The following is a 24,470-nucleotide window of genomic DNA, read 5'->3' on the forward strand; positions in this document are numbered from 1 at the left end:
TAGAGACTTGGGTGCCATCCTTGAGATTCTTTGTTTTTTTGTTTTTTGTTTTTTTTGGGTCCGGTCGTGGGGCCTGAACTCTGGGCCTGGGTACTGTCCCTCAGCTCTTCAGCTCAAGGCTAGCGCTCTACCACTTGAGCCACAGCGCCACTTCCGGCTTTTTTCTTTTTGCTTATGTGGTGCTGAGGAATCGAACCCAGGGCCTCAGGCATGCAAGGCAAGCGCTCTACCACTGAGCCACCTTCCCAGCCCCCCTTGAGATTCTTTTTTTTTTTTTTTTTTTTTTTTTGGGTCTGGTTGTGGGGCCTGAACTCTGGGCCTGGGCACTGTCCCTCAGCTCTTCAGCTCAAGGCTAGTGCTCTACCACTTGAGCCACAGCACCACTTCCAGCTTTTTTCTTTTGCTTATATGGTGCTGAGGAATCGAACCCAGGGCCTCAGGCATGCAAGGCAAGTGCTCTACCACTGAGCCACCTTCCCAGCCCCCCCCCTTGAGATTCTTTGTGCACAAGGCTAGCGTTCTACCACTTGGGCTACAGTACCACTTCTGGTTTTTGAGTGGTTAATTGGAGATAAGAATCTCACAGGAACTTTCCTGCCCGGGCTAGCTTTGAGTCATGATCCTCAGAGCTCAGCCTCCTGAGTAGCTAGTATCATAGGTGTGAGCCACTGGCGCCTGACATTTTTTTTTTTTTTGTCAGTCCTGGGCACTGTTCCTGAGCTTCTTTTGCTCAAGGCTAGCACTCTTACTTGAGCCACAGTGCCCCTTTTGACCTTTTCTGTTCATGTGGTACTGAAGAATTGAACTCAGGGCTTCATGCTCTGGGCCTGAATGCTGTCCCTCAGCTCTTCAGCTCAAGGCTAGTGCTCTACCACTTGAGCCACAGCACCACTTCCAGTTTTCTGTTGGAGATAAGAGTTTTACAGGGCTGGGAAGGTGGCTCAGTGGTAGAGCGCTTGCCTTGCATGCTCGAGGCCCTGGGTTCGATTCCTCAGCACCACATAAGCAAAAAGAAAAAAGCTGGAAGTGGCGCTGTGGCTCAAGTGGTAGAGCGCTAGCCTTGAGCTGAAGAGCTGAGGGACAGCACCCAGGCCCAGAGTTCAGGCCCCACGACCGGACCCCCCAAAAAAAAAAAAGAGTTTTACAGACTTTCCTGCCTGGGCTGGCTTTGAACCATGATCTTCAGATCTCAGCCTCCTAAGTAGCTAGGATTACAGGTGTGAGTCACTGGCGCCTGGTTGACGTGTTGTACAGAGGGGTTACTGTTGTATGTCAGGTAATGAGTTCATTGCAGTTTTTGGACGTCAACTCCTTCACTTTTACCCTTTCATCCTTGCCCATAAGTTATATAGGTCATTTTCAACATAGTGTATACTGAATGACATGATAGCATTTGTTCAACCTTCCTCTCTCCCTTTCTGTATCCACCTCTCTTCAGCGAAAGGGAAAAAAAAAACCAAAGCAAAAGTGTCACCACCACCAATAACAACATAAAAAAGGAGAGGGTAGCAACTGTTACGTAACAGTGGAAGTGGAGACTTTGACTATACTTTAAAAACACAGTATTGGGGCTTGAATTCAGGGCCAGGGTGGTGTCCTTTAGTTTTTTTCACTCGAGGCTGGCATTCTCTAACTTGAGCCACACCTCCACTTCTGGCATTTTGCTTGTTAATTGGAGATAAGAGTCTCAAGGACTTTCCTGCCTTGGCTGGCTTTGAACTGGTATCCTTAGATCCTGAGGATCCTGAATATCTAGGATTACAGGTATGAACCATGGCTCCAGACTGATTGACTTTTTTTGACCATTAGTTGCTGAGAAACTCTGTGCAATTTGTTTTATAGCAGATATAAGAAAGCTAGTAGGGTTTTTCTTACCCAGTGAGTTATGCTGTTGCCATCTAGTTCAGTGTTTGCTGTCTTTAAAGTATTAGTCGATGAATGTTGGAACTTTCAGAATTCAGGACAATTTCTGTCTTTTCCAGGGATGGACTCAAACTGGTGGGTATTGAAGTCTGATTTTCGTTTACCAACAGAAGAGGAGATTAGAGCTATGGTATCACCAGAACAGTGCTGTGCATATTATAGCATGATAGCTGCAGAGCAGCGATTGAAGGTAAGTACATTCTTAAACCTATGATTCTTTTCAGAACCATGGAGAAGACTTTTCCCAGGCTTAGAGGTGGTAGTTATTAGATTATTACCAGTAATTAAAATATTCAAACTATATGAAGTTTTTCTATCTATATAAATCATGGGGCAAACTGCCCCATGAAGTGTGAGGGCTCCTTGGGGAATGCAGGGCATAGTGTTTTGCTTTGAAAATGCTTGCTCAGACCTGAGTACAAGTGGCTTATGCCTATAATACTAGCTACCCAGGAAACTGAGATCTGAGGATCATGATTCAAAAACAGCCTGGGCAGGAAAGTCCGTGAGACTCTTATCTCCAATTAGATACAAAAAAAAGCTGAAAGTAGAGCTGTTTCTTAAGTGGAGGATGCTAGCCTTGAAAAAAAAAAAACTCAGGGAAAGTGTCCAGGCCCTGAGTTCAAGCCCCTGGATTGTCACAGAAAAAAAACAGCTATTCATCCATTTGATTTGACTTCAGTTTTTTGTGAAATAAGCAATGACAGTACTTGTCAGCTGCCTGGTTGACAGCAATAATACTAGGTGCTGCTTTATATATGGTTTAGAGAGGCACAGTATCCATGTAAGGTGAAAATAGGAAAGGCCCAGCTGGGATAGAACAGGATAGCTATGTCTCACTAAGTTAGTAATCGCCTCTGTTTATTTTTTATTTTTTGTGATACTGGGGATTGAAACCAGACTGGGATTTTTGGATCATTGTTTTGTGTCAGTCCTGGTACTTGGACTTATGGCTTGGGTGCTGTCTCTGAGCTTTTTTGCTCAACGATAGCACTCTACCACTTGAGCAACAAGCTCTTCTTCCAGCTTTATGGTGGTTAAATGAGAGAGAAGAATCTCATAGACTTTACTGCTTGGGCTGGCTTCAAATTTTGATCTTCAGCTCTCAGTCTCCTGAGTAACTACGATTACAGGTGTAAGCCACCAGAACTCAGCTGAAAACGTTTTGCTTTGTTTTAATTTCTGAGTGTTGGACCTAGGGCTTTGCTACAGAAGTAAGCTTTATCTCCAATCCAATAAGTTTCTTGGAATGAGCCAGGTGCCGGTGGCTCATGCGTGTAATCCTAGTTATTCAGGCAGCTAAGATCTGAGGATTGCAGTTCAAAGGCAACCTGGGCAGGAAAGTCCGTGAGACTTTTATCTCCAATTAACCACCAGAAAACCAGAAGTGGCGCTGTGGCTCCAGTGGTAGAGTGCTTGCATTGAGCTGAAGAGCTCAGGGACATCGCCCAGGCCGAGTTCAAGCCCCAAGACCCACAAAATAAAAGTTTGTTGGGGTGTACCTGCCATATGTTGTTAATATCTTAAGGTTATAGATAATAATGATGGTAATACTATTTTAAGGTGATATATACATTAAAGACATATAAATGCATATATGCATTGATATTCTATACTTAGTGTTCAGTAAGACGTGTGCTAAGTATTTCACATTTGATCTATTCATGCATGGAATTGTCCTCTTCCAGGATGCTGGCTATGGAGAAAAGTCATTTTTTGCTCCAGAAGAAGAAAACGAGGAAGATTTCCAAATGAAGATTGATGATGAAGTAAGGATTTACACTTTTTTTTTTTCAAGTCCTGGGGCTTGAACTCTGGGCCTGGGCACTGTCCCTGAGCTCCTTTTGCTCAAGGCTCATGTTCTACCACTTGAGCCACAGCACCTCTTCTGGCTTTTTCTGTGATTAATTGGAGGTAAGAGTCTCATGGACTTTCCTGCCTGGGCTGGCTTCGAACCACGATCCTCAGATCTCAGCCTCTTGAGTAGCTAGGATTATAGATATGAGCCACTAGCACCTGGTAAACTCTGTTTTTGAGATAGTGTCTTGCTGTGTACCCCAGACCAGCCTAAATCTCAAAATCCTGCTTCTGCTTCCTAAGTGTCAGAGTTACAGGCATGCACGCTATGCCTAGCCACACTTTTTTTTTGGGGGGGGGCAGTATTGGGGCTTGAATTAAGGGCCTTACTATTGCTTAGCTTGCTCACTCAGCTGGTACTCCACCACACTTGCAGTCATTTTTTTTCTGTATAGGTACTGGAGCTTGAACTGTAGGTCTTTTGCTCTCTGCCTTTTCACCCACAATTAGAACATTACCACTTGAGCCACTTCTGGCCCTTTTACTAGTTAGTTGGAGATAACAGTCCCTCAGGTTTGTCTGCCTGGGCTGACTTCATACTGTATTCTTCAGATCTTAGCCTCCTGAATAGCTAGGATCGCAAGTGTGAGGCATCAGTGCTTGATTTGTTAAACAATTTTATTGAGATAAAATTTACATATAATACCCTGTATGTATTTATAAACTTTTTTGTTTCCATTGTTTTGTACTTGCTAGGGAGGTGCTCTACCACTTAAAGCAATGTGGATTTTTTGGCCATTCTTGGGACTTGAACTCAGGGCAATGTTCCTGAACATTTTTCTCAAGGCTAGCACTCAACCACTTGACTTTTGGCTTTTTCTGTTTATATGGTACTGAAGAATCAAACCCAGGGCATCATGCATGCTAGGCAAGCACTCTACCACTAAGCCACATTCCCAGCCCATAAATTACCTTTTCATAGTAGGGTCTGACTATTCTAGGCTTCCCTCAAACTCATGGTCTCTTGCCTCAGCCTTCCAAGTGCAGGGATTACAGCCTTGTACCACCACTCCCAGTACCCTAAACAGTATTTTATCCCTTTGAAATCCTTTTTTGGCCTCCTTTTTTCCTTCCCTGTTCTTTGTTTCTTGGCATCCACTTTCTGTCACTGGTTTTAGATTAATGAAATTGTAAAAGTGCATACTCTTTTGGACAAAATTGTGGCAAAAAATATATATAATATAAAACTTATCACTATAACCTTTTATTGTATAGTTCAGTATTGTTTAAGTCCATAACATTTTTTTTTCTTTTGTGATAGTACTTGGGCTCAAACTGGGCATTGTCCCTTAGCCTTTTCTGCTCAAAGCCATCACTCTACTACTTAAGCACAGCAACATCTCCAGCTTTTTTTTCAATTTTTGAGGCTGGTCCTGGAGCTTGAACTCAGGGCTTAGGCACTATCTCTGAGATTCTTCTTTTTTTGTATTATTAAGGTCTCAGACTTATTGTCTGAAAAAATTACTTAAGAGAGAAAATCTCTCTTTCTCTCTCTTTCTTTCTCTTTTTCTCTCTCTCCAGGTATCTATCCATCTATGGCTTTTTCATTTCTCTCTCTATATAATAGAGGGTTATGTACATACATACATATATATTTGTATAATATTGGCATTCTTGTAAAATGCGTATAATGTATATATAAAGGTGAATGCATGTATACATAGTGATAAATATATATATTAGTATGATTGCATGATTTTTATAGTTTCTATTAGGTCATTTTCTTTGGATACTTTATACTGAAACAGCTAATTTAACGTATAAGAGAATTAAGAGGAACTTGCAAATCAATTTAGTCTCCAATATATTTTTACATGCTTAACATTTTTTTATTTATGCACACTTTTCCAGTATGTCACAGTAATACAGTGATAATAATAATGAAAGCAATAACAATATTTCTTCTTGTAAGATGTTTATTGAAACTTTAGTATTCTGTTATTTATTTTAATCTTCACTACTGCTGTGATTTAAGTACTTCATTACCCCCACTTTATTAGTGAACAAATTAAGGCTTATTTTTCAAATTTACACAACGAAGTCTACATTTCTGGACACAAAGTTTATGGTAGTAATTTTTTTTTATCCATACCCTTAGTTTACTAAATATGTCCTGAAACATTCTGTGGAAATGTCATTAAAGAAAATATCAAGCCGGGCGCTCGTGGCTCACGCCTGTAATCCTAGCTACTCCGGAGGCTGAGATCTGAGGATCACGGTTCAAAGCCAGCCCGGGCAGGAAAGACCGTGAGACTCCTATCTCCAATAAACCACCAGAAAACCGGAAGTGGCACTGTAGCTCAAGTGGTAGAGCGCTAGCCTTGAGCTGAAGAGCTGAGGGACAGTGCCCAGGCCCAGAGTTCAAGCCCCACGACCGACAAAAAAAAAAAAAAAAAAAAGAAAATATCATAGTTCTTGCAGCTACTCTTTACAGTTTCATCTCAGCTCAGATAACATACTAATACAACAAATTGTTAAAATTCAACTTTTCAATAGTACATACTTGTGATTTTTCCTTTTAATGGGTTACTCTTTTCAGTTTATATGTGTGTTAGCAATTCTGAGCTAATTCATTAACATTTCTGTCTCAAATTTTATACCCCTACAAATCTCTGAAGCTATTAATGCATGTTTGTGAAAAGAATGTATGCTATAACACAAAGACAACAAAAATGCAAATTCAATCAATACAAGCAGCAAAACATCAACAACCTGAAGGTATACTTGCTGTGATAAATTGTCCCCAGATACTAGATAAGTATCTGCCCACACACAAAAGCCTACCAACCACTAATTGACTTGTTCCAAGTGTGAGGCACACATGTACTTTGAAAAATGTACAGCAAGAGAGTAAAAGTATTTCTGAAACATCATGATAACTAATTTCAGTATCATAATACATTTCAAATTTGTGACAAGTTTGTGCCCTCTTAAACCACTAAGGTTCCCTATAGTCTACTTAAGGGACTTTGGGAAACACAATTCCTTGACTTTGTATTTTGAGATAATTTTAGATTTATAGAATAATTACAAAAATATTTCAAAGAGCTACTTGTCATTTATTGGCATGTCCTATGCTGAAAACCCACTGAACCTTAGTATAATTACCAAGAGATGTAATACTTTAAACAGCTTTAGTTCATTGGCTTTATTAATACTCATCAGCATTTTTCACTAATACTGTTTCCATCACAAAAATCTAATCTAGCCTGCTTGCTTAGTTATCCTGTCTAGGTAGCTTACCTACTCTGCAACAATTTCTCTGTTTATCCTTGTCATTCATTAACTATTCAAGTGAAAGGCTGGAACAAAATCTTCCAAGAAAATGGCCCTCATAAACAGGCTGGGGTAGTAAAACTAATATCAGATAAAACATATTACAATTAGAGAGCTGGGAAGGTGGCTCAGTGGTAGAGCGCTTGCCTTGCATGCATGAGGCCCTGGGTTTGATTCCTCAGCACCACATAAGCAAAAAGAAAAAAAGCCGGAAGTGGTAGTGTGGCTCAAGTGGTAGAGCGCTAGCCTTGAGCTGAAGAGCTGAGGGACAGCGCCCAGGCCCAGAGTTCAGGCCCCACGACCGGACCCAAAACAAAAAAACATATTACAATTAGAAAATTACAAATTAGAATTAGATTAAAATTAGAAAAAACAAGGGCCAGGTGCTGGTGGCTCACACCTGTAATCCTAGCTACTCAGGAGGCTGAGATCTGAGGATCTCGATTCAAAGCCAGCCTGGGCAGGAAACTCCGTGAGACTCTTATCTCCAATAAAGCACTTGAAAACAGGAAGTGGTGCTGTGGCTCAAGTGGTAGAGGGCTCACCTTGAGCTGAAGAGTGCAGGGACAGCACCCAGTCCCAGAGTTCAAGCCTCATGACTGACCAAAAAAAAAAAAAAAGAAAAAAGAAAAGAAAAAACAAGGGCATTTCATATTAATAAAGTGAACTCTTCATTAGGTTTCTGTCTGATGTGGTTCCCTGGTGTTGATTTTCTTTGGGCTATATTACTCCATTTAGTATTTTTTTTGTAGTACTGGCTTCTTGTTCATGAATTCCTTTACTTTATTACTAAAAATTGTAGTTTCTCCATCGAACGTTAATGCTAGTTTTGCTGGATAAACCAGTCTGGGTTGGCAAATTACTGGTTTTCAGTGCTTGGATGCTACTTTTCCAGGCTCTCGCATTGAGGGTTTGTATAGAGAGCTCCACAGTGATACTAATTTTCTTTGATTTTACAGCATTTAAAATCAGCTCTTTGCAATTCAGGTCCAGTGTCTTTACTACAACCTGTCTAGAAGTGTTTCTTCTAGGATCCTGTCTTCTAGGTATTCTGTATGCTTGGTATGTTGGTGAGATTTTGTCTTTTGAGATTGGGGAAATTTTCTGTAATAATCTTACTGAATAAGTGTTGCATCCCTCTATTCTGTTATTTCTCTCCTAAATCAATCCCAATTATATGAAGCTTAGATTTCTTGGCATTGTCCGCCAGTTCTTGGACTTCCCTTTGGTAATTTGAGTGTTTTTTCTATATCTATGACTTTCCTCTCCAGCTCCTCTGTTTTATCTTTTTTATTTTTTATTTTTGGGTCCGGTGGTGGGGCCTGAACTCTGGCCTGGGCACTTTTCCTCAGCTCTTAAGCTCAAGGCTAGCCCTCTACCACTTGAGCCATGTGCCACTTCTGGCTTTTTTCTTTTTGCTCATGTGGTGCTGAGGAATCGAACACAGGGCCTCATGCATGCAAGGCAAGCACTATACCACTGAGCCACCTTCCCAGCCCCTATTATCTTTAACTCCTGATAGTCTGTTTTCCATCTCATTCATTCTGTTCTATGGCTTTCATTCGGCTTTGCATTTCGAAAATTGATCTATTTACGGTTTCTATATGGATTCTCAATGTGTTAATTTCATCTTTTAAGGAGGTATGTACTGTGTCTATTCTTGACTGTATCTCTGTTTTTAGGTCTTGGAATTCCTTTGGGTATTTCTTTTTTGTACTCTTGAAATTGTTGTTCTAACTCTCTTTTTATTACTTTGGCCAGTTCTGTCATCATTTCTTTTTCTTTTTTTTTTTGGTCCGGTCGTGGGGCCTGAACTCTGGGCCTGGGCACTGTCCCTCAGCTCTTCAGCTCAAGGCTAGTGCTCTACCACTTGAGCCACAGCGCCACTTCCGGCTTTTTTTCTGTTTGCTTTTATATGGTGCTGAGGAATCGAACGCAGGGCCTCAGGCATGCAAGGCAAGCGCTCTACCACTGTGCCACCTTCCCAGCCCCCCTGTCATCATTTCTTTATCTTTTGTCCTCCATTTTCTTCTACACTCTCACTGGAGTTCTTTCCTGGGTTGCTGCTGGAACACGCACGTGTTTTGCTATACTGGTGACCTATGCAGCTTAGGATCTTGGTTGGGGTACATTTGTTTGTCAGTTCCCAGTGGGTTGGGGGCACTCCTCCAGCTGTTAGAGCTTATGCACAATTCCCAGCTCCATTTAGCCTGGGACTGGCAGGGAAGGCCACTGGATCCCCCCCTCTGAGCACACAGGTGGGTTGCTGGAGCCTTCCCACAGTTACAGGTGGAGCTTGCTTCACAGGGCTGCTGGAGCCCATGGGAGGCTCCCTGGGCAGAGGGCGGGGTTTCCCGTGGAGTACTCACTGAACCTGGAACTGGTTAGGGGCTGTCCAGCCGTGCTGTGGCAGATCGATGTATCTGTGTGCTGTAGATTGTTGGTCACCACCGAGCTCTGTGGCGATGATTGTAGGCTGAGCAGTGTGGCTGTGGGAGTTCTGGGTCTGGGTTTCACAACACTCTACTGCTTGAGCTATACCCTCAGCCCTGACAGTTGTTTTTGATGTACAAATTTCTATTTTGACTTCTTTTCTTTTTCTTTTTTTTGGTCCGGTCGTGGGGCCTGAACTCTGGGCCTGGGCGCTGTCCCTCAGCTCTTCAGCTCAAGGCTAGCGCTCTACCGCTTGAGCCACAGCGCCACTTTCGGGTTTTTTTTGCTTATGTGGTGCTGAGGAATCGAACCCAGGGCCTCAGGCATGCAAGGCAGGCGCTCTACCACTGAGCTACCTTTCCAGCTCCTTGACTTATTTTCAATACAGGGATCAAACTCAAGATCTTGCACAAAATAGGCAAGTTCTACCACTGAGCTATATTCCCAGCCTGATTTTACTTTTGTTATTTGAGTTATATCCAAAAAATCATTATTAAATCCAGTGTCGTGCTTTTCCCCTGTGTTTTCGTCTACGAGTATTACAGTTGTACCTTTAATGTTTAGGTCTTATATCTGTTGTAAATTAATTTTTGTATATGGTATAAGTTAAAGGTCCAACTTCATTATTTTGTTTGTGGATAGCCAGTTTTCCAAGCATAATTTGGTTATGTGTACTGATAGTTTCTTTTTATTATGGCACAATATTCCAAGGCATGTAATTCCGGCTTATTTAATTTTGAGGAACATTTTACTTCTTCCTAGTTGTTGGCTATATTTTTGTCACTGTACCAGTACTAGGGCTGAAAATTAGAGCTTTGTTCTCTTGTTTGTCATTTTCAAGCTCAAGGCTGGTGCTTTTACCACTTGAGCCACAACTCCACTTCCAGTTGTTGGTTACTATAAAATTATTCTTTTGCTATGGTCTCCAGTGGCTCATGATTATAATCTTTGCTACTCAGGAGTCTGAGATTTCAGGATGGAGGTTCAGAGCCATCCCAGGAAGATAAATCCTTGAGACTCTTGTCTCCAATCATTCAGCAAAAGACAAAGTGAAGGTATGGCTCAAGTGTTAGAGCACCAGCTTTGATTGTAAAAGTTAAACAAGAGGTGATGGCTTGAGTTCAAGCCCCAGTACTGGCGCAAAAAGAAAAAATAAGAAAAATGTTCTCTTGACGTTTTTTTGCTATACTGGGAATTGAACTTGGGGCCTTGCTTGCTATATAGACAGGCACTGTATCACTTAAGCTGTATCTCCACCTTCTTCCCTTGTTTATTTTTTTTGTTTGTTTCAGTTCTGTGGGTTGAGTTTGGGACCTGCTTCCTGTCCTTAAGCTTTTGTGCTCAAGATTAGTGCTCTACCACTTGAGCCACATTTCTGCTTCTGGCTTTTTGTGGTCAGTTGGAGATAATTTCACAGACTTTCCTGCCTGGGCTGGCTACAAACTAGGAACCTCCAACCACAGTCTTCTGAGTAGCTAGAATTACAATTGTTAGCCCCTGGTACCTCTCTCTCTCTCTCTCTTCTCTCTCTCTCTCTCTCTCTCTCTCTCTCTCTCTCTCTCTCTCTCTCTCTCTGTGTGTGAGATTATTTATTTTAAAATTTATTTTCATAGAAATGATGTATGGAGGGATTACAATGGTATGAGTCAGTACATTTCCTCTCATATAGTGTCTTCTATTCCCTTGTTGTATCCCAGTCACTCCCACTTATTTATTTATTTACTTATTTGCCAGTCCTCGAGCTTGAATTCAGGGCTTGGGTACTAGCTCTGACTTTCTTTCTTTTTTTTCTTTTTTTTTTTTTTTTTGCCGGTTGTGGGGCCTGAACTCTGGGCCTGGGCTCTGTCCCTCAGCTCTCAGCTCAAGGCTAGAGCTCTACCACTTGAACCACGGTGCAACTTCCAGCTTTTTCTGCTTATGTGGTGCTGAGGAATCAAACGCAGGGCCTCATGCATGCAAGGCAAGCACTCTACCACTGAGCCACCTTCCCAGCCCTACTTTATTGTTATAAAAATGATATATGGGGTTACAATTTGCCTTGGTTATTTTTGAGGTAGAGTCTCCCTTTTCTTTTTTGTGTGTGGGATTTGAACTCAGGGCCTGTGCACTGTCCCTGAGCTTTTTGGCTCAAGGCTATCACTCTATCACTTGAACCACTTACAGGTTTTGGGTTTTTTTTTGGTGATTAATTAGAGATAAGAGTCTTACAGCCAGGTACCGGTGGCTCACACCTGTAATCCTAGCTACTCAGGAGGCTGAGATTTGAGGATCGTGGTTCAAAGCCTGCCTGGGCAGGAAACTCTGTGAGACTCTAATCTCCAATAAACCACTCAAAAACTGGAAATGGCTCTGTGGCTCAAGTGGTAGAGCGCTTGCCTTGACCTGAAGAGCACCGGGACAGCGCCCAAACCCAGAGTTCAAGCCCCACGACCTATTAAAAAAAAAGATTCTTACAAACTTTCTTGCTTGGGATGGCTTTGAACTGTGATCCTCAGATATCAGCCTCCTGAGTATCTAGGATTACAGGCATGAGCTACTGGTATTTGGCTTTCCTTGAGTTTTTTTGCCCAAGGTTAACACTCTACCACTTGAGCCACAGCTCCACTTCTGGCCTTTTTGGTGCTTAACTGAAGATAGAGTCTCACAGGCTTTTCTGTCAGGGCTGGCTTCAAACCATAATCCTCAGATCTCAGCCACCTGAGTAGCTAGAATTACAGGCATGAGAATCAGCCTACAGCTTACTACCATTATTAAAATACTGTTGAAGACAAAAGCTAAGTACTGGGCTGCTATATCTTTTTTTTTGACGGTCTTGGGCCTGAACTCTGAGCCTGGGCACTGTCTCTTAGGTCTTCAGCTCAAGGCTAGCACTCTACCACTTGAGCCACAGCACCATTTCTGACTTTTTCTGCTTATGTGGTGCTGAGGAATCGAACCCAGGGCCTCATGCATGCAAGGCAAGGACTCTACCACTGAGCCACCTTCCCAGCCCTATGCTGCTATATCTAGCAGTTGATCTTTGTGGCTAATCTATAAAGCATAGCATTGCTCATTGTCCTTTTTCTCCCCTACCAACTATTGACTATACATAGTGCAAATGTTTCCCATGTTTGTGAGAATCCTTTCCTGTACTTTAGGTTCGAACTGCTCCTTGGAATACCACAAGAGCTTTCATTGCTGCCATGAAGGGAAAATGTCTACTGGAGGTGACTGGTGTGGCAGATCCCACAGGCTGTGGTGAAGGATTCTCCTATGTGAAGATTCCAAACAAACCAACACAGCAGAAGGTAAGATTGTCTATAATTTCTAGTTAAAAATTCTTGTTTCTTAGTCAAGCACTGTTGGCTCATGCCTTTAATCCCAGCTACTCAGGAGGCTACGATCTAAGGTTTGCAGTTCGAAGTTAGCATGGACAGGAAAGTTGGTGAGATTCCTGTCTTCAATGAACTACAAAAAATGGCTGGAAGTAGAGGTGTGACTCAAGTAGTAGAGTACTAGCCTTGAACAGCATGTACAAAAATTCTTTATGTTTGTATTTAAAGATTTGTACAAAGAAGAGATTGAATTTCTAGGAGGAGGAAATGAGGATTGGGAAATGAGATGGAGTGGAAGACCTGGAAAGTAAAGTTGGCAGAATGACATAAGTGACTACTATAAGGAACTCTTAGGATTCTCACTTTTTTTTTTGTTTGTTTGTTTGAGGCAGGATGATAAGGAGCCTCAGCCAGTGAAGAAGACTGTGACAGGAACAGATGCAGACCTTCGTCGCCTTTCTTTGAAAAATGCCAAGCAACTTCTCCGTAAATTTGGTGTGCCTGAGGAAGAGGTAGGTGCAGAAGAAGAAAACTTGGAGCTCCTAGAAGCTTTATGTAAGGTATAAGAAGCAGAATTAATATCTGAAGAGCTTTGTGGTGTACTGATTACAGAATATATCCTAGATGCTTTTCCAGGAATTGACTTTCCCGAAGTTTATGTCTGTTTAATCATGACCCTGGTTTTTCTTTTGAAATTCTTGAATGATTTATATGCACGCATATGTATATACTTATATGAATATGTGTTTGTCTCATAGATTAAAAAATTGTCCCGTTGGGAAGTTATTGATGTGGTACGCACAATGTCAACAGAACAAGCCCGTTCTGGAGAGGGGCCCATGAGTAAATTTGCCCGGGGATCAAGGTTTTCTGTGGCTGAACATCAAGAGCGCTACAAAGAGGAATGTCAGCGCATCTTTGACCTTCAAAACAAGTATGCTGTTTCAGTGCTCTAGGAAACTCAAGCTAGAAAGGGGAGAGGTCCTAGATACCATATAGGTCTTTGTTTTGTTTTTGTGGTACTGAAGATCAAATTAAGGACCTTGTGCATGCTAGGCAAGTGCTTTATCACTGAGCTTTATCTGCAGCCACCATATACTGTTTTATAACGAAAAGGAGCTCACCTAAAAGTATGACTAGGTACTTGATTTATTAGGATAATATGTACAATAATACTATGAGAAGACTTGCTCCTTTCAAAGCTACTTGGTAAAAGTTTTGAATGTCAAGAAGGTGCTAAGCTTGAGCTTAGATTTTCATGGTAATCTATTACGGTTGAGCCTGGAAACAACAAGAATAATAGGGCTTTTTTTCCACTGAAGATTTAGTTATGAGACAATGGTAAAGTGCTACTAAAAATGACCTGTGGCTGAAGCAGAAGGATGAAGAGATTGAGGCTAACCTGAGCTATAATAACACCATGTTAAGGGTACCACATCTTAGTGTATTCTGTATATGTTGTGTGTGTGTGTGTGTGTGTGTGTGTGTGTGTGTGTGTGTGTGTGTGTGTGTGTGTGTGTGTGTGTGTGTGTGTGTGGTGTGTGTGTGCATGTGCATGCGTGCGTGTGTGCTGACACAGGCTTGATTCAGGGGCTCACACTCTTTTAGGTTTATACTCAAGGCTGGTGCTCTACCACTTGAGCCATAGCTCTGCTTACATCTTTTGGCTAGTTAATTGGGACTGAGAATTTCATGAACTTTCCTGCTAGGCTGCTTTGGAACTAGGATTCTCAGATTTGAGCCTCCTGAGTAGCTAGAATTACAGGCATGAACCATTAACATCTGACTCTGTGTATGCTTCCTGAGTATCTGGGATTACAAGTGTGAGTCACAAGTGCCCAGCCTTATAAAGGATTATTTATCTTTTTTTTTTTTTTTTTTTTGCTTTTGGTGTAATCATTTCTTTAACTCTTTTTATATTTCGGTATATCCTCTGGTCGGTCTTTAACTTTTTTTTTTTAGGGTTTTGTCATCAACAGAACTATTATCAACTGACACAGACAGCAGCTCAGCTGAAGATAGTGACTTTGAAGAAATGGGAAAAAATATTGAGAATATGTTGCAGAACAAGAAAACCAGCTCTCAACTATCACGTGAACGGGAGGAACAGGAGAGGAAAGAACTACAGCGGATGCTACTTGGTGAGGGTAGTGGATATATAGATAAGAAGGAGAAGGATCAAAAAAAGAGCATAAATAAAAGCAGACTATAACTGAGAGAAGCTGGAGGCAGACAAAGTAGGTGATAAGTACAGGAAAATCTATAGGTTAGGTAGAAAGGTTTCTGAAAATTGGACTGTAGATCTGTCTGTGGGGGAGAAATTGAATAGATGCTGCCAATTCATTGCTATCAGGTACTTGGACAGGTTGGAGCTATCAGTGCTATATGTAATATGAACTTTCTAGGCATTCATACTAGTGGGTAGCAGTTTGGTTGTGTGTTTGTGTGTGTGTGTGTCTGTCATCTCTGTCTGATCTGTCTGTCCAGACAGTCCTGGAGTTTGCACCAGGGCCTTGGTGCTGTCCTAGAGCTTTTCTTCTCAAGGCTAGTGCTCTACCACTTGAGCCACAACTCCACTTCTGTCTTTTATGGTATCTTCAAAAATGTTTGGAAAAAGGAAATTGGCAGTATTAAAATGAAGTCAGGAAAGGATAAATTAGTGTACTCTTGGAGCTCATGGTAACTTTGATATTACTATTTTTTTGTGCCAGTCCTGGGACATAAATTTATGACGTTGGCACTGTTCCTGAGCTTTTTTGCTCAGGCTTGCATTCTATCACTTGAGCTACAGTTCCATTTCTGGTTTTTGGTTGTTAATTGGAGATAAGAGTCTCACAGACTTTCCTGCCTGGGCTGGCTTTAAATTGAGATCCTCAGATCTGGCCTACAGAGCAGCTAGGATTTCAGGCATGAGCCACTGGCTTCCAGCTATTTCTGGCTTGTTGCTAGTTAGTCTCATGGACTTTTCTGCCTGGGCTGGCTTTGAACCTCAATCCTCAGATCTCAGTATCCTGAGTAGGTAGTGTAATAGGCATGAACAACCAACTCCCGGCAGGGAAACATTAGTTTAGAAATCTTTTTCTTTCCTTATAGCTGCAGGCTCAGCAGGAGGAGGAAATAATCACAGAGATGATGACACAGCTTCTGTGACTAGCCTTAACTCCTCTGCCACTGGCCGCTGTCTGAAGATATATCGCACTTTTCAAGATGAAGAGGGTAAAGAGTATGTTCGATGTGAGACGGTCCGAAAACCAGCTGTCATGGATGCCTATGTGCGCATACGGACCACAAAAGATGAAGAATTCATGTGAGTTTAAATTTTTTTTTTAAATTTTTATTACTACTATAAAAATGATGTAAAGAGGGGGTTACAGTTACATACGTCAGATAGAGTGCATTTCTTTCTTTCTTTTTTTGGTCATTCGTGGGGCTTGAATTCTGGGCCTGGGCACTGTCCCTCAGCTCAAGGCTAGTACTCTACCATTTGAGCCACAGCTCTACTTCTAGTTTTCTGGTGGTTAATTGGAGATAAGAGTTTCACAGACTTCCCTCCCCAGGCTGGGTGATCCTCAGATCTCAGTCTCCTGAGTTGCTAGGATTGCAGGCATGAGCCACCACACCCCGTTAAGAGTACATTTCTTTTTAGACAATATCACCCTTTCCCTCACTCTTTCAGTCATGTGTTTGATTTAAACACTTCTAAGTGTGAAGAGGAGACCAATAATGGTTAGGGGGGGACTGGATGTGTGCTTGAGTTTTAGTGACAGGATTGTGCACAATTGTCCCTGGAAGTCTTTTTTTTTTTTTTTTTTTGTCGGTTATGGGGCTTGAACTCTGGGCTTGGGCGCTGTCCCTGCGCTCTTCAGCTCAAGGTGAGCGCTCTACTGCTTGAACCACAGTGCCACTTCCGGTTTTCTAGTGGTTTATTGGAGCTAAGAGTCTCACGGACTTTCCTGCCCGGGCTGGCTTTGAACCGTGATCCTTAGATCTCAGCCTCCTGAGTAGCTAGGATTACAGAGGTGAGCCACCAGCGCCTGGCTTCTGAAAGTCTTTTATATTGGGATACTACCTTGCTTTTAGATTTTTTTGCTTGAGCAGAGCCAAATCACCAGGAAAATTACTTGTTTGCTATAAAATAAAAGCATGTTATGGCCAGGCGTTGGTGGCTCACGCCTGTAATCCTAGCAACTCAGGAGCCTGAGATCTGAGGATCACAGTTCAAAGCCAGCCTGGGCAGGGAAGTCTGTGAGACTCTTATCTCCAATAAGCCACCAGAAAACTGAAAGTGGCTCTGTGGCTTAAGTGGTAGAGCGCTAGCCTTGAGCTGAAGAGCTGAGGGAGAGCGCCCAGGCCGAGTTCAAGCCCCACCCCCAGGACTGACTAAAAAGAAGCATGTTATGTTCTGCCAAAAAAAAAAAAGAAAAAGAAAAAAATGTATGACTTACTAAGGATTTAGAGATACCTCTGTTGATGGAGTACTATTGAGGGTGATGAGAGTGGCATTTAAGTTCCTTTTATTTTAGCCTAGGTAGATTACTTTAGTTCTGTGTTGTTACCTGTCCAGACAACCTTCCTGATTTAAGTTTATTTATGTATGGTCTTGTCTCCCCCACCTCTTTCTCTTGTTCAGTCGAAAATTTGCCCTTTTTGATGAGCAGCATAGAGAAGAGATGCGAAAAGAACGGCGAAGGATTCAGGAGCAACTGAGGAGGCTTAAACGGAACCAGGAAAAGGAAAAGCTTAAAGGTCCTCCTGAGAAGAAGCCCAAAAAAATGAAGGAACGCCCTGACCTAAAAGTAAATTTATTATGGCTTGGCATGGTGGCATGTACCTATAATTCATTTCATCACCAGAGGTTGAGGCAAAGATTTGAAATTCATAGCGAGTATGGGATACATAGGAGACCCTGTCTGAATACACAGGAAGAATTTAGTATATTGTGGTGTAATTGCAACTCATAGAGCAAAGGAAAAAAAGCACACAATTTTCCTTTTTTTTTTTTTTTAAATCATTTTCTTACTGGAAATTACTGCAGTATTCTAAACGTTGGAAGTGCTTTGTCTGCTTTGGTGTTATCCAGTACTAGTGTGAGTGGTAAAGACAACACCACACCCATTTAGTGCCATTGTTTTCATTAGGTTCATTAGCTTCATTTGAAATATTTTTTAGCCAGGTACTACAAGCCCCACAACCGACAAAAATTTTTTTTGCTAGGCATCAAGGTAGGTATCTTGCATTTTCTTTTTTCCCCCCCATTTTATAAATTGCTATTATAAAGGTAATACATAGAAAAGTTACCATTTGCTTTTTTCTTTTTTTCTTTTTTTTCTGGTCATGGGATTGAACTCTAGACCTGTGCGCTGTCCCTGAGCTCTTCAGCTCAAGGCTAGCTAGCGCTCTACCACTTGAGCTAATATACCACTTCCAGTTTTCTGGTGGTGAATTGGAGATAAAGAGTCTCAGACTTTCCTGCCTAGGCTGGCTTTGAACTATGATCCTCAGATTTCAGTCTCCTGAGCAGCTAGGGTTATATAGGCATTAGCCACTGGCACCTAGCTACATTTCTTTTCGGACAATGTCACCCCTTCCCTCACTCTCTCCCAGTTTCTCACTCCTGGTCTTTGCATTTTATTTTACATATTTATACGCTTTTAGTTTTCTGAGGTTTAGACCTATTGCTTCATGCATGCTAGGTAAGCACTCTACCACTAAGCCACATTCCCAGTCCTTCTTTGTATTTTTTTTTTTTTTTTGGTCCGGTCGTGGGGCCTGAACTCTGGGCTTGGGTGCTGTCCCTCAGCTCTTCAGCCCAAGGCTAGCGCTCTACCACTTGAGCCACAGTGCCACTTCCGGCTTTTTTCTTTTTGCTTATGTGGTGCTGAGGAATCGAACGCAGGGCCTCAGGCATGCAAGGCAAGCGCTCTACCACTGAGCCACCTTCCCAGCCCCCCTTCTTTATATTTTTAACTTCATTTTATTATTATATATTGGTTGTAGGAAGGGTTTCACTATGATATTTTTGTACATGTATATAATGTGCTTTGATCAATTTCAACCCTTCTGGTTTTCTTTTTTAATGTGTATGAACTATATAAGAGAAAGTTTAGTTTCATTGTGATAGATATTTCTTTTTTTTATTTTTTGCCATTCATGGGGCTTGAACTCAGGGTCTTGGCACTGTCCTTGAGCTTCTTTTGCTCAAGGCTAGCACTGTACCACTTAAATCACAGAATCACTTCTCTCATTATCTGTTTATGTGGTACTGAAGAATCAAACCAAGGGCTACATGCATGCTAAGCAAGAACTCTACCACTAAACCACATTCCCAGCCCTCATTATATTTCTATACATTTATATAATATATTCTGATGAATCTAACCCCTTCTATCACTGTTATTCCCTTACCCTCTCCCTAATACAATTTCAGGAAATTTTGTTTTTTTTATTTTCATACATTTTGACCATATTAATCTTTTTTTTGGGGGGGGTGTCCGGTTGTGGAGCTTGAACTTTGGGCCTGGGCACTGTCCCTCACCTCTTCAGCGCAAGGCTAGCGCTCTACCACTTGAGCCACAGCGCCCACTTCTGGCTTTTTTCTTTTTTTTTTTTTTTTTTTTTTTTGTCGGTCGTGGGGCTTGAACTCTGGGCCTGGGCACTGTCCCTCAGTTCTTCAGCTCAAGGCGAGCGCTCTACCACTTGAGCTACAGTGCCACTTCCGGTTTTCTGGTGGTTTATTGGAGATAGGAGTCTCACAGTCTTTCCTGCCCTGGCTGGCTTTGAACCGCGATCCTCAGATCTCAGCCTCCTGAGTAGCTAGGATTACAGGCGTGAGCCACCAGCGCCCGGCGCTTTTTTCTTTTTTGCTTATGTGGTGCTAAGGAATCGAACCCAGGGCTTCATGCATGCAAGGCAAGGGCTCTACCACTGAGCCACCTTCCCAGCCCCTCATTTTGACCATATTAATCTTAATTACTCCTTTTTCTTTTTTTCTTTTCTGTTGGTTTTGGGCTTGAGCTCTGGGCGTAGGTACTGTCCCTGAGCTCTTCAGTTGAAGGCTAGCACTCTACCACTTGAGCCACAGTGCCACTTCTGGTTTTCTGGTGGTTAATTGGAGATAAGAGTCTCATGGAGGGCTGGGAAGGTGGCTCAGTGGTAGAGCCCTTGCCTTGCATGCATGAAGCCCTGGGTTTGATTCCTCAGTACCACATAAGCAAAAAAGAAAAAAACCAGAAGTGGCGCTGTGGCTCAAGTGGTAGAGCGCTAGCCTTGAGCTGAAGAGCTGAGGGACAGCGTCCAGGCCCAGAGTTCAGGCCCCACGACCGGACCAAAAAAAAAAAGAGTCTCATGGACTTTCCTGCTCGGGCTGGCTTTGAACCATGATCCTCAGATCTCAGTCTCCTGAGTAGGGTAACAGGCATCAGCCACCAGCGCCCGGCTACTCCTTTTTCTTTGAGCCAGTAATGGGGCTTGAACTTAGGGCCTCAAGCCCACAGCTTGGCTTTTTTTCTGGTTAATTGGAGATGAGTCTCACAGATTTGTCTGCCTGGGCTGGCTTTGAATTTCAGTCCTTATATCTTAGACTCCTGAATAGATAGGATTATAGGCATGAGCCACTGGTCCTGGCTTCCAGCCCACATTTTTGCTAATTATTTTGCCTCCTGCTCATTTGCACACATGGACACAATCCACCTATGTTAGACTTCCTGTCATAGCTAGGATAATAAGTGAGATTCATAGTATTGAGGTCTGTTGAAAAGGGGACTTGCCTTAAACCTCAATCTTTACAATCTTAGTTTCCCAAGTAGATTTATAGTCATGAGCTACAGGCACCTGGCTCTGACTTGATTTTTCAAGAAGTTTGGAGTTCATTTTATCTTTGTGCTTTTTGTCTAGTGGTTTCTGTTCTATTAGAGCAAGATTTCTGAAGCTGTCCTTGTGTCTCTTCTGGGGGGGGGGTGGTGTGTGTGTGTGTGTGTGTGTGTGTGTGTGTGTGTGTGTGTGTGTGTGTGTGTGTGTGTGTGTGTGTGTGTGTGTGTGTGTGTGTGTGTGTGTGTGTGTGTGTGTGTGTGTGTGTGTGTGTGTGTGTGTGTGTGTGTGTGTGTTATTTCCTGCTTGCTTCTAACATGTTCCAACCTACTTATCATGGACATAAGTTTTTTCCTTTTGCAGCTAAAATGTGGAGCCTGTGGTGCCATTGGACACATGAGGACAAACAAATTCTGCCCCCTTTATTACCAAACAAATGCTCCACCTTCCAACCCTGTTGCTATGACTGAGGAGCAGGAGGAAGAGTTGGAAAAAACAGTCATTCATAATGATAATGAAGAACTTATCAAGGTTGAAGGGACCAAGATTGTGTTAGGGAAACAGCTAATTGAGAGGTAAGAATAATAAGCAGGAAGTGCTGTGGGAGACATCTATTATGTTGTTGGGTAGCACAGATGAATGTGGGTGTTCTCTAAAGTGGTATAGGAACTTTGGTCCATTTCTATCAGTAATTTAATGATGCCACTAAAAAAAAAATTACAAAGCTGGGCGTTAGTGGCTCACAGTTATAATCCTAGCTACTCGGGAGGCTGAGATCTGAGGATCACGGTTCAAAGCCAGCCTGGGCAGGAAACTCCATGACACTCTTACCTCCAATAAACCACCAGAAAACCAGAAGTGGCACTGTGGCTCAAGTGGTAGAGTGCTAGCTTTGAGTTGAAGAGCTCAGAGATAGTGCCCAGGCCCAGAGTTCAAGCTCCCCCCTAAAAAACAACAAGACCAAAAACAAAAACAAAACAAAACAAAACAAAACAAAAAAACAAACTTCCAGTACTTGTTAGGCTCTACTACTTGGCCTTCGGCCACCGCCCCTTTTTAAATTTTTTTGGTCTTAGTTACCATATTTACAAGATAAAACTTCTCTTACCTATTTGTTTTATTGGAATTGAACCCAGGGCCTTATGAACTATAGGCTTGTGCTCTATTACTAGACTACATCCTCAGTTCCTCCCCCCATTTTTGTGCCAGTCCTGGGCCTTGAATTAAGGGCCTGGACACTGTCCTTGATCTTTTTTGCTCATGGCTAATGCTCTACCACTTGAACCACATTGCCTCTTCAGGCTTTTTCAGAGTAGTTTATTGGACATAATAGTCTCAATGACTTTTCTGCCTGGGCTGGCTTTGAACGGTGATCCTTAGATCTCAGCCTCCAGTAGCTAGGATTACAGGCATGAGCCGCCAGTGCCTGGCACCTTTTTTTTCCTCTTTATTAATTGGAGTTGTGTCATAGACTTTACTGCCCAGGCTGACTTGGAACTGCAATCCCCATGTCTTAGCCTCCTGAGTAGCTAGGAGTAGCCTGGCCCAAATGTTTAAAAAATGCAAATCTATAGAATAATTTTATTTATTTATTGATTTATTGCCAGTCATGGGGCCTGAGCTCTGGGCCTGGGCGCTGTCCCTCAGCTCTTCAGCTCAAGGCTAGCATTCTACCACTTGAGCCACAGCGCCACTTTTGGCTTTTTCTGCTTATGTGGTGCTGAGGAATCGAACCCAGGGCCTCGTGGATGCAAGGCAAGCACTCTACCACTGAGCCACCTTCCCAGCCAATCTATAGAATAATTGAAAGTATAAAATATAGTAGAATCTAGCAGTTTATGTTTTCTACACTTATTTCATTTTTACCAAATTTTTTCAAAACCATTTAGAAGTAAATTATAGACTTTTTATTTTTATCCTCTAGCACACATCTTCTAAGAATCTGGGCACCAATGGCTCATTGCCTGTAATCCCAGCTACTCAGAACGCTGAGATCCTGAGAATCCTGGTTCAAAGCCATCCTGGGCAGGAAAGTCCGTGAGACTCTGAATCTCCAATTAACCACCAGAAAACTGGAAGTGGCACTGTGGCTCAAGTGGTAGATAGAGTGCTTGCCTTGAGCTGAAGAGCTGAGGGACAGCACCCAAGCCCAGAGTTCAAGCCCCACGACCACCACCACCACCAACAACAACAAAATAGGCATATACCAACATACTGTTCTCACCCCTAAGAAAATTAACATTGGTCAGGTGCTGGTGACTCATACCTATAATTCTAGCTGAGTCCTCAGGAGGCTGAGATCTGAGGATTGCGATTCAAAGCCAACCTGGACAGGAAAATCCGTGAGACACTTATCTCCTCCAATAAACCACCAGAAAACCGGGAATGGTGCTGTGGCTCAAGTGGTAGAGCACTTGCCTTGAGTTGAAGAGCTCAGGGATAGTGCCCAAGCCCCCAGAGTTCAAGCCCCATGACTGACAAAAACAAACAAAACATTAATTTGGTAATACATAATAACCAAGCCTTAGCCTTATTCATATTTCCATAGTTGTCTCAATGTTTTTTTATTGCCTCCTTTCCCAATTCTGGATCCAGTCCCAGTTTAAACATTAAATGCTTTTTTGGGGGGGTTCTTTCTGGTGACAGGAAGTACTTTGGCCTGAATTCAGATTTATATTTTCACTCAGCTTTTTCATTCAAAGCTGGGGCTCTGTTACTTCTGCGATGGCTCAAGCTCCAGCTTCTGAGGGTTAATTGGTGATAAGAGTCTCATAGTCTTTCCTGCTGGGGCTGACTTGGAACTAAGATCTGAGGCTCTTAGCATTCTAGCAGTACCTGGCCAGCATTAATTTTTTTTTTTTTTTTTTTTTTTTTTTTGTGGGTTGTGGGGCTTGAATTCTGGGCCTGGGTATTGTTCCTCAGCTCTTCAGCTCAAGGCTAGTACTCTTATTACTTGAGCCATATCACCACTTCTGGCTTTTTCTGCTTATGTGGTACTGAAGAATCGAACCCAGGGCCTCAAGCATGCGAGGTAAGCACTCTACCACTGAGCCAACTTCCCAGCCCTGTCAGCAGCTTTATATGGACCTGAGGTTGGACATTCTTCAGCCTCTGTTTTGAACCTTCCTGGTATAAGATGCCACTAGTTCTTGAACTTTGCTTGTCCTTGAGCTAGGATTGACCAGTTTCTCCAAGGAGCCCAGGTTCCTTTTATTGGAAATGGTATTTAAAAACCAAGGTCTGTTACATATGCTCATTACTACGGAAATATTGATACTAGACTTTCTAATAGACAAAATTAGAAACTTGTATTTTAAATTACAACTTCATACTGACCCCAATTTTTTCCTAAAGTATTCTTTCTCATCCTCCCCCCATTTCAAATTTGTATCTGATTCTTAACCAGAAAATAGATGTATTTTTCATTTTTCCCTTTGTTAAATACAAAATAGGTCTGGAAGAATGTTTCACACTTGCAGTCCTAATTGGAAGCTAAGGATAAGGGGACCACTGTTTGAGGCCAGCCCACACATAAAAGTTCAAGAAATTCCATCTCAGTCAATGGCTGGATACAATGGCATGAGCTTATGTTCCCCAGCAACAAAAGATCAACCCAGTCCATCCCCTGGCATGAAATATGACACTACCTGGAAAATAACTAATACAGAAAATGGCTGGAGGCATGACTCCTGGGTCCAACCACAGTTATTAAAAAAAAAAAAAAGTAAACAAAACGAAAGCAAAAAAGGCAGGGAGTTTATGGTTTAAGTGGTAGAGCATTTCCCAGCAAGTGCCAGGCCATGAGTTCAAACCCCAGTACCACAATAAATGAATGAAAAAAAGTGTGTGCATGTCTTTGGG

The 24,470-nt window shown here is 42.3% G+C and overlaps 1 protein-coding gene across 5 annotated transcripts in view; it reads left to right on the forward strand.

The window, feature by feature from the left end:
* Taf1 (TATA-box binding protein associated factor 1) overlaps positions 1 to 24,470 on the forward strand; it is a 123,021-nt gene that overhangs the window by 24,151 nt on the left and 74,400 nt on the right. For all 5 annotated transcript variants that reach the window (XM_070040318.1, XM_070040315.1, XM_070040316.1 and 2 more), the window contains 9 exons: positions 1,983 to 2,113; positions 3,612 to 3,692; positions 12,627 to 12,776; positions 13,196 to 13,315; positions 13,562 to 13,737; positions 14,766 to 14,944; positions 15,897 to 16,110; positions 17,434 to 17,599; positions 20,973 to 21,184. In XM_070040318.1, coding sequence (XP_069896419.1) covers positions 1,983 to 2,113; positions 3,612 to 3,692; positions 12,627 to 12,776; positions 13,196 to 13,315; positions 13,562 to 13,737; positions 14,766 to 14,944; positions 15,897 to 16,110; positions 17,434 to 17,599; positions 20,973 to 21,184 — 1,429 coding nt within the window. The remainder of the gene's footprint in view (positions 1 to 1,982; positions 2,114 to 3,611; positions 3,693 to 12,626; positions 12,777 to 13,195; positions 13,316 to 13,561; positions 13,738 to 14,765; positions 14,945 to 15,896; positions 16,111 to 17,433; positions 17,600 to 20,972; positions 21,185 to 24,470) is intronic.

Source organism: Dipodomys merriami, unplaced genomic scaffold (genome assembly GCF_024711535.1).
Source record: "Dipodomys merriami isolate MVZ:Mamm:240054 unplaced genomic scaffold, mDipMer1.0.p SCAF_3, whole genome shotgun sequence".
Classification (NCBI taxonomy): Eukaryota; Metazoa; Chordata; class Mammalia; order Rodentia; family Heteromyidae; genus Dipodomys; species Dipodomys merriami.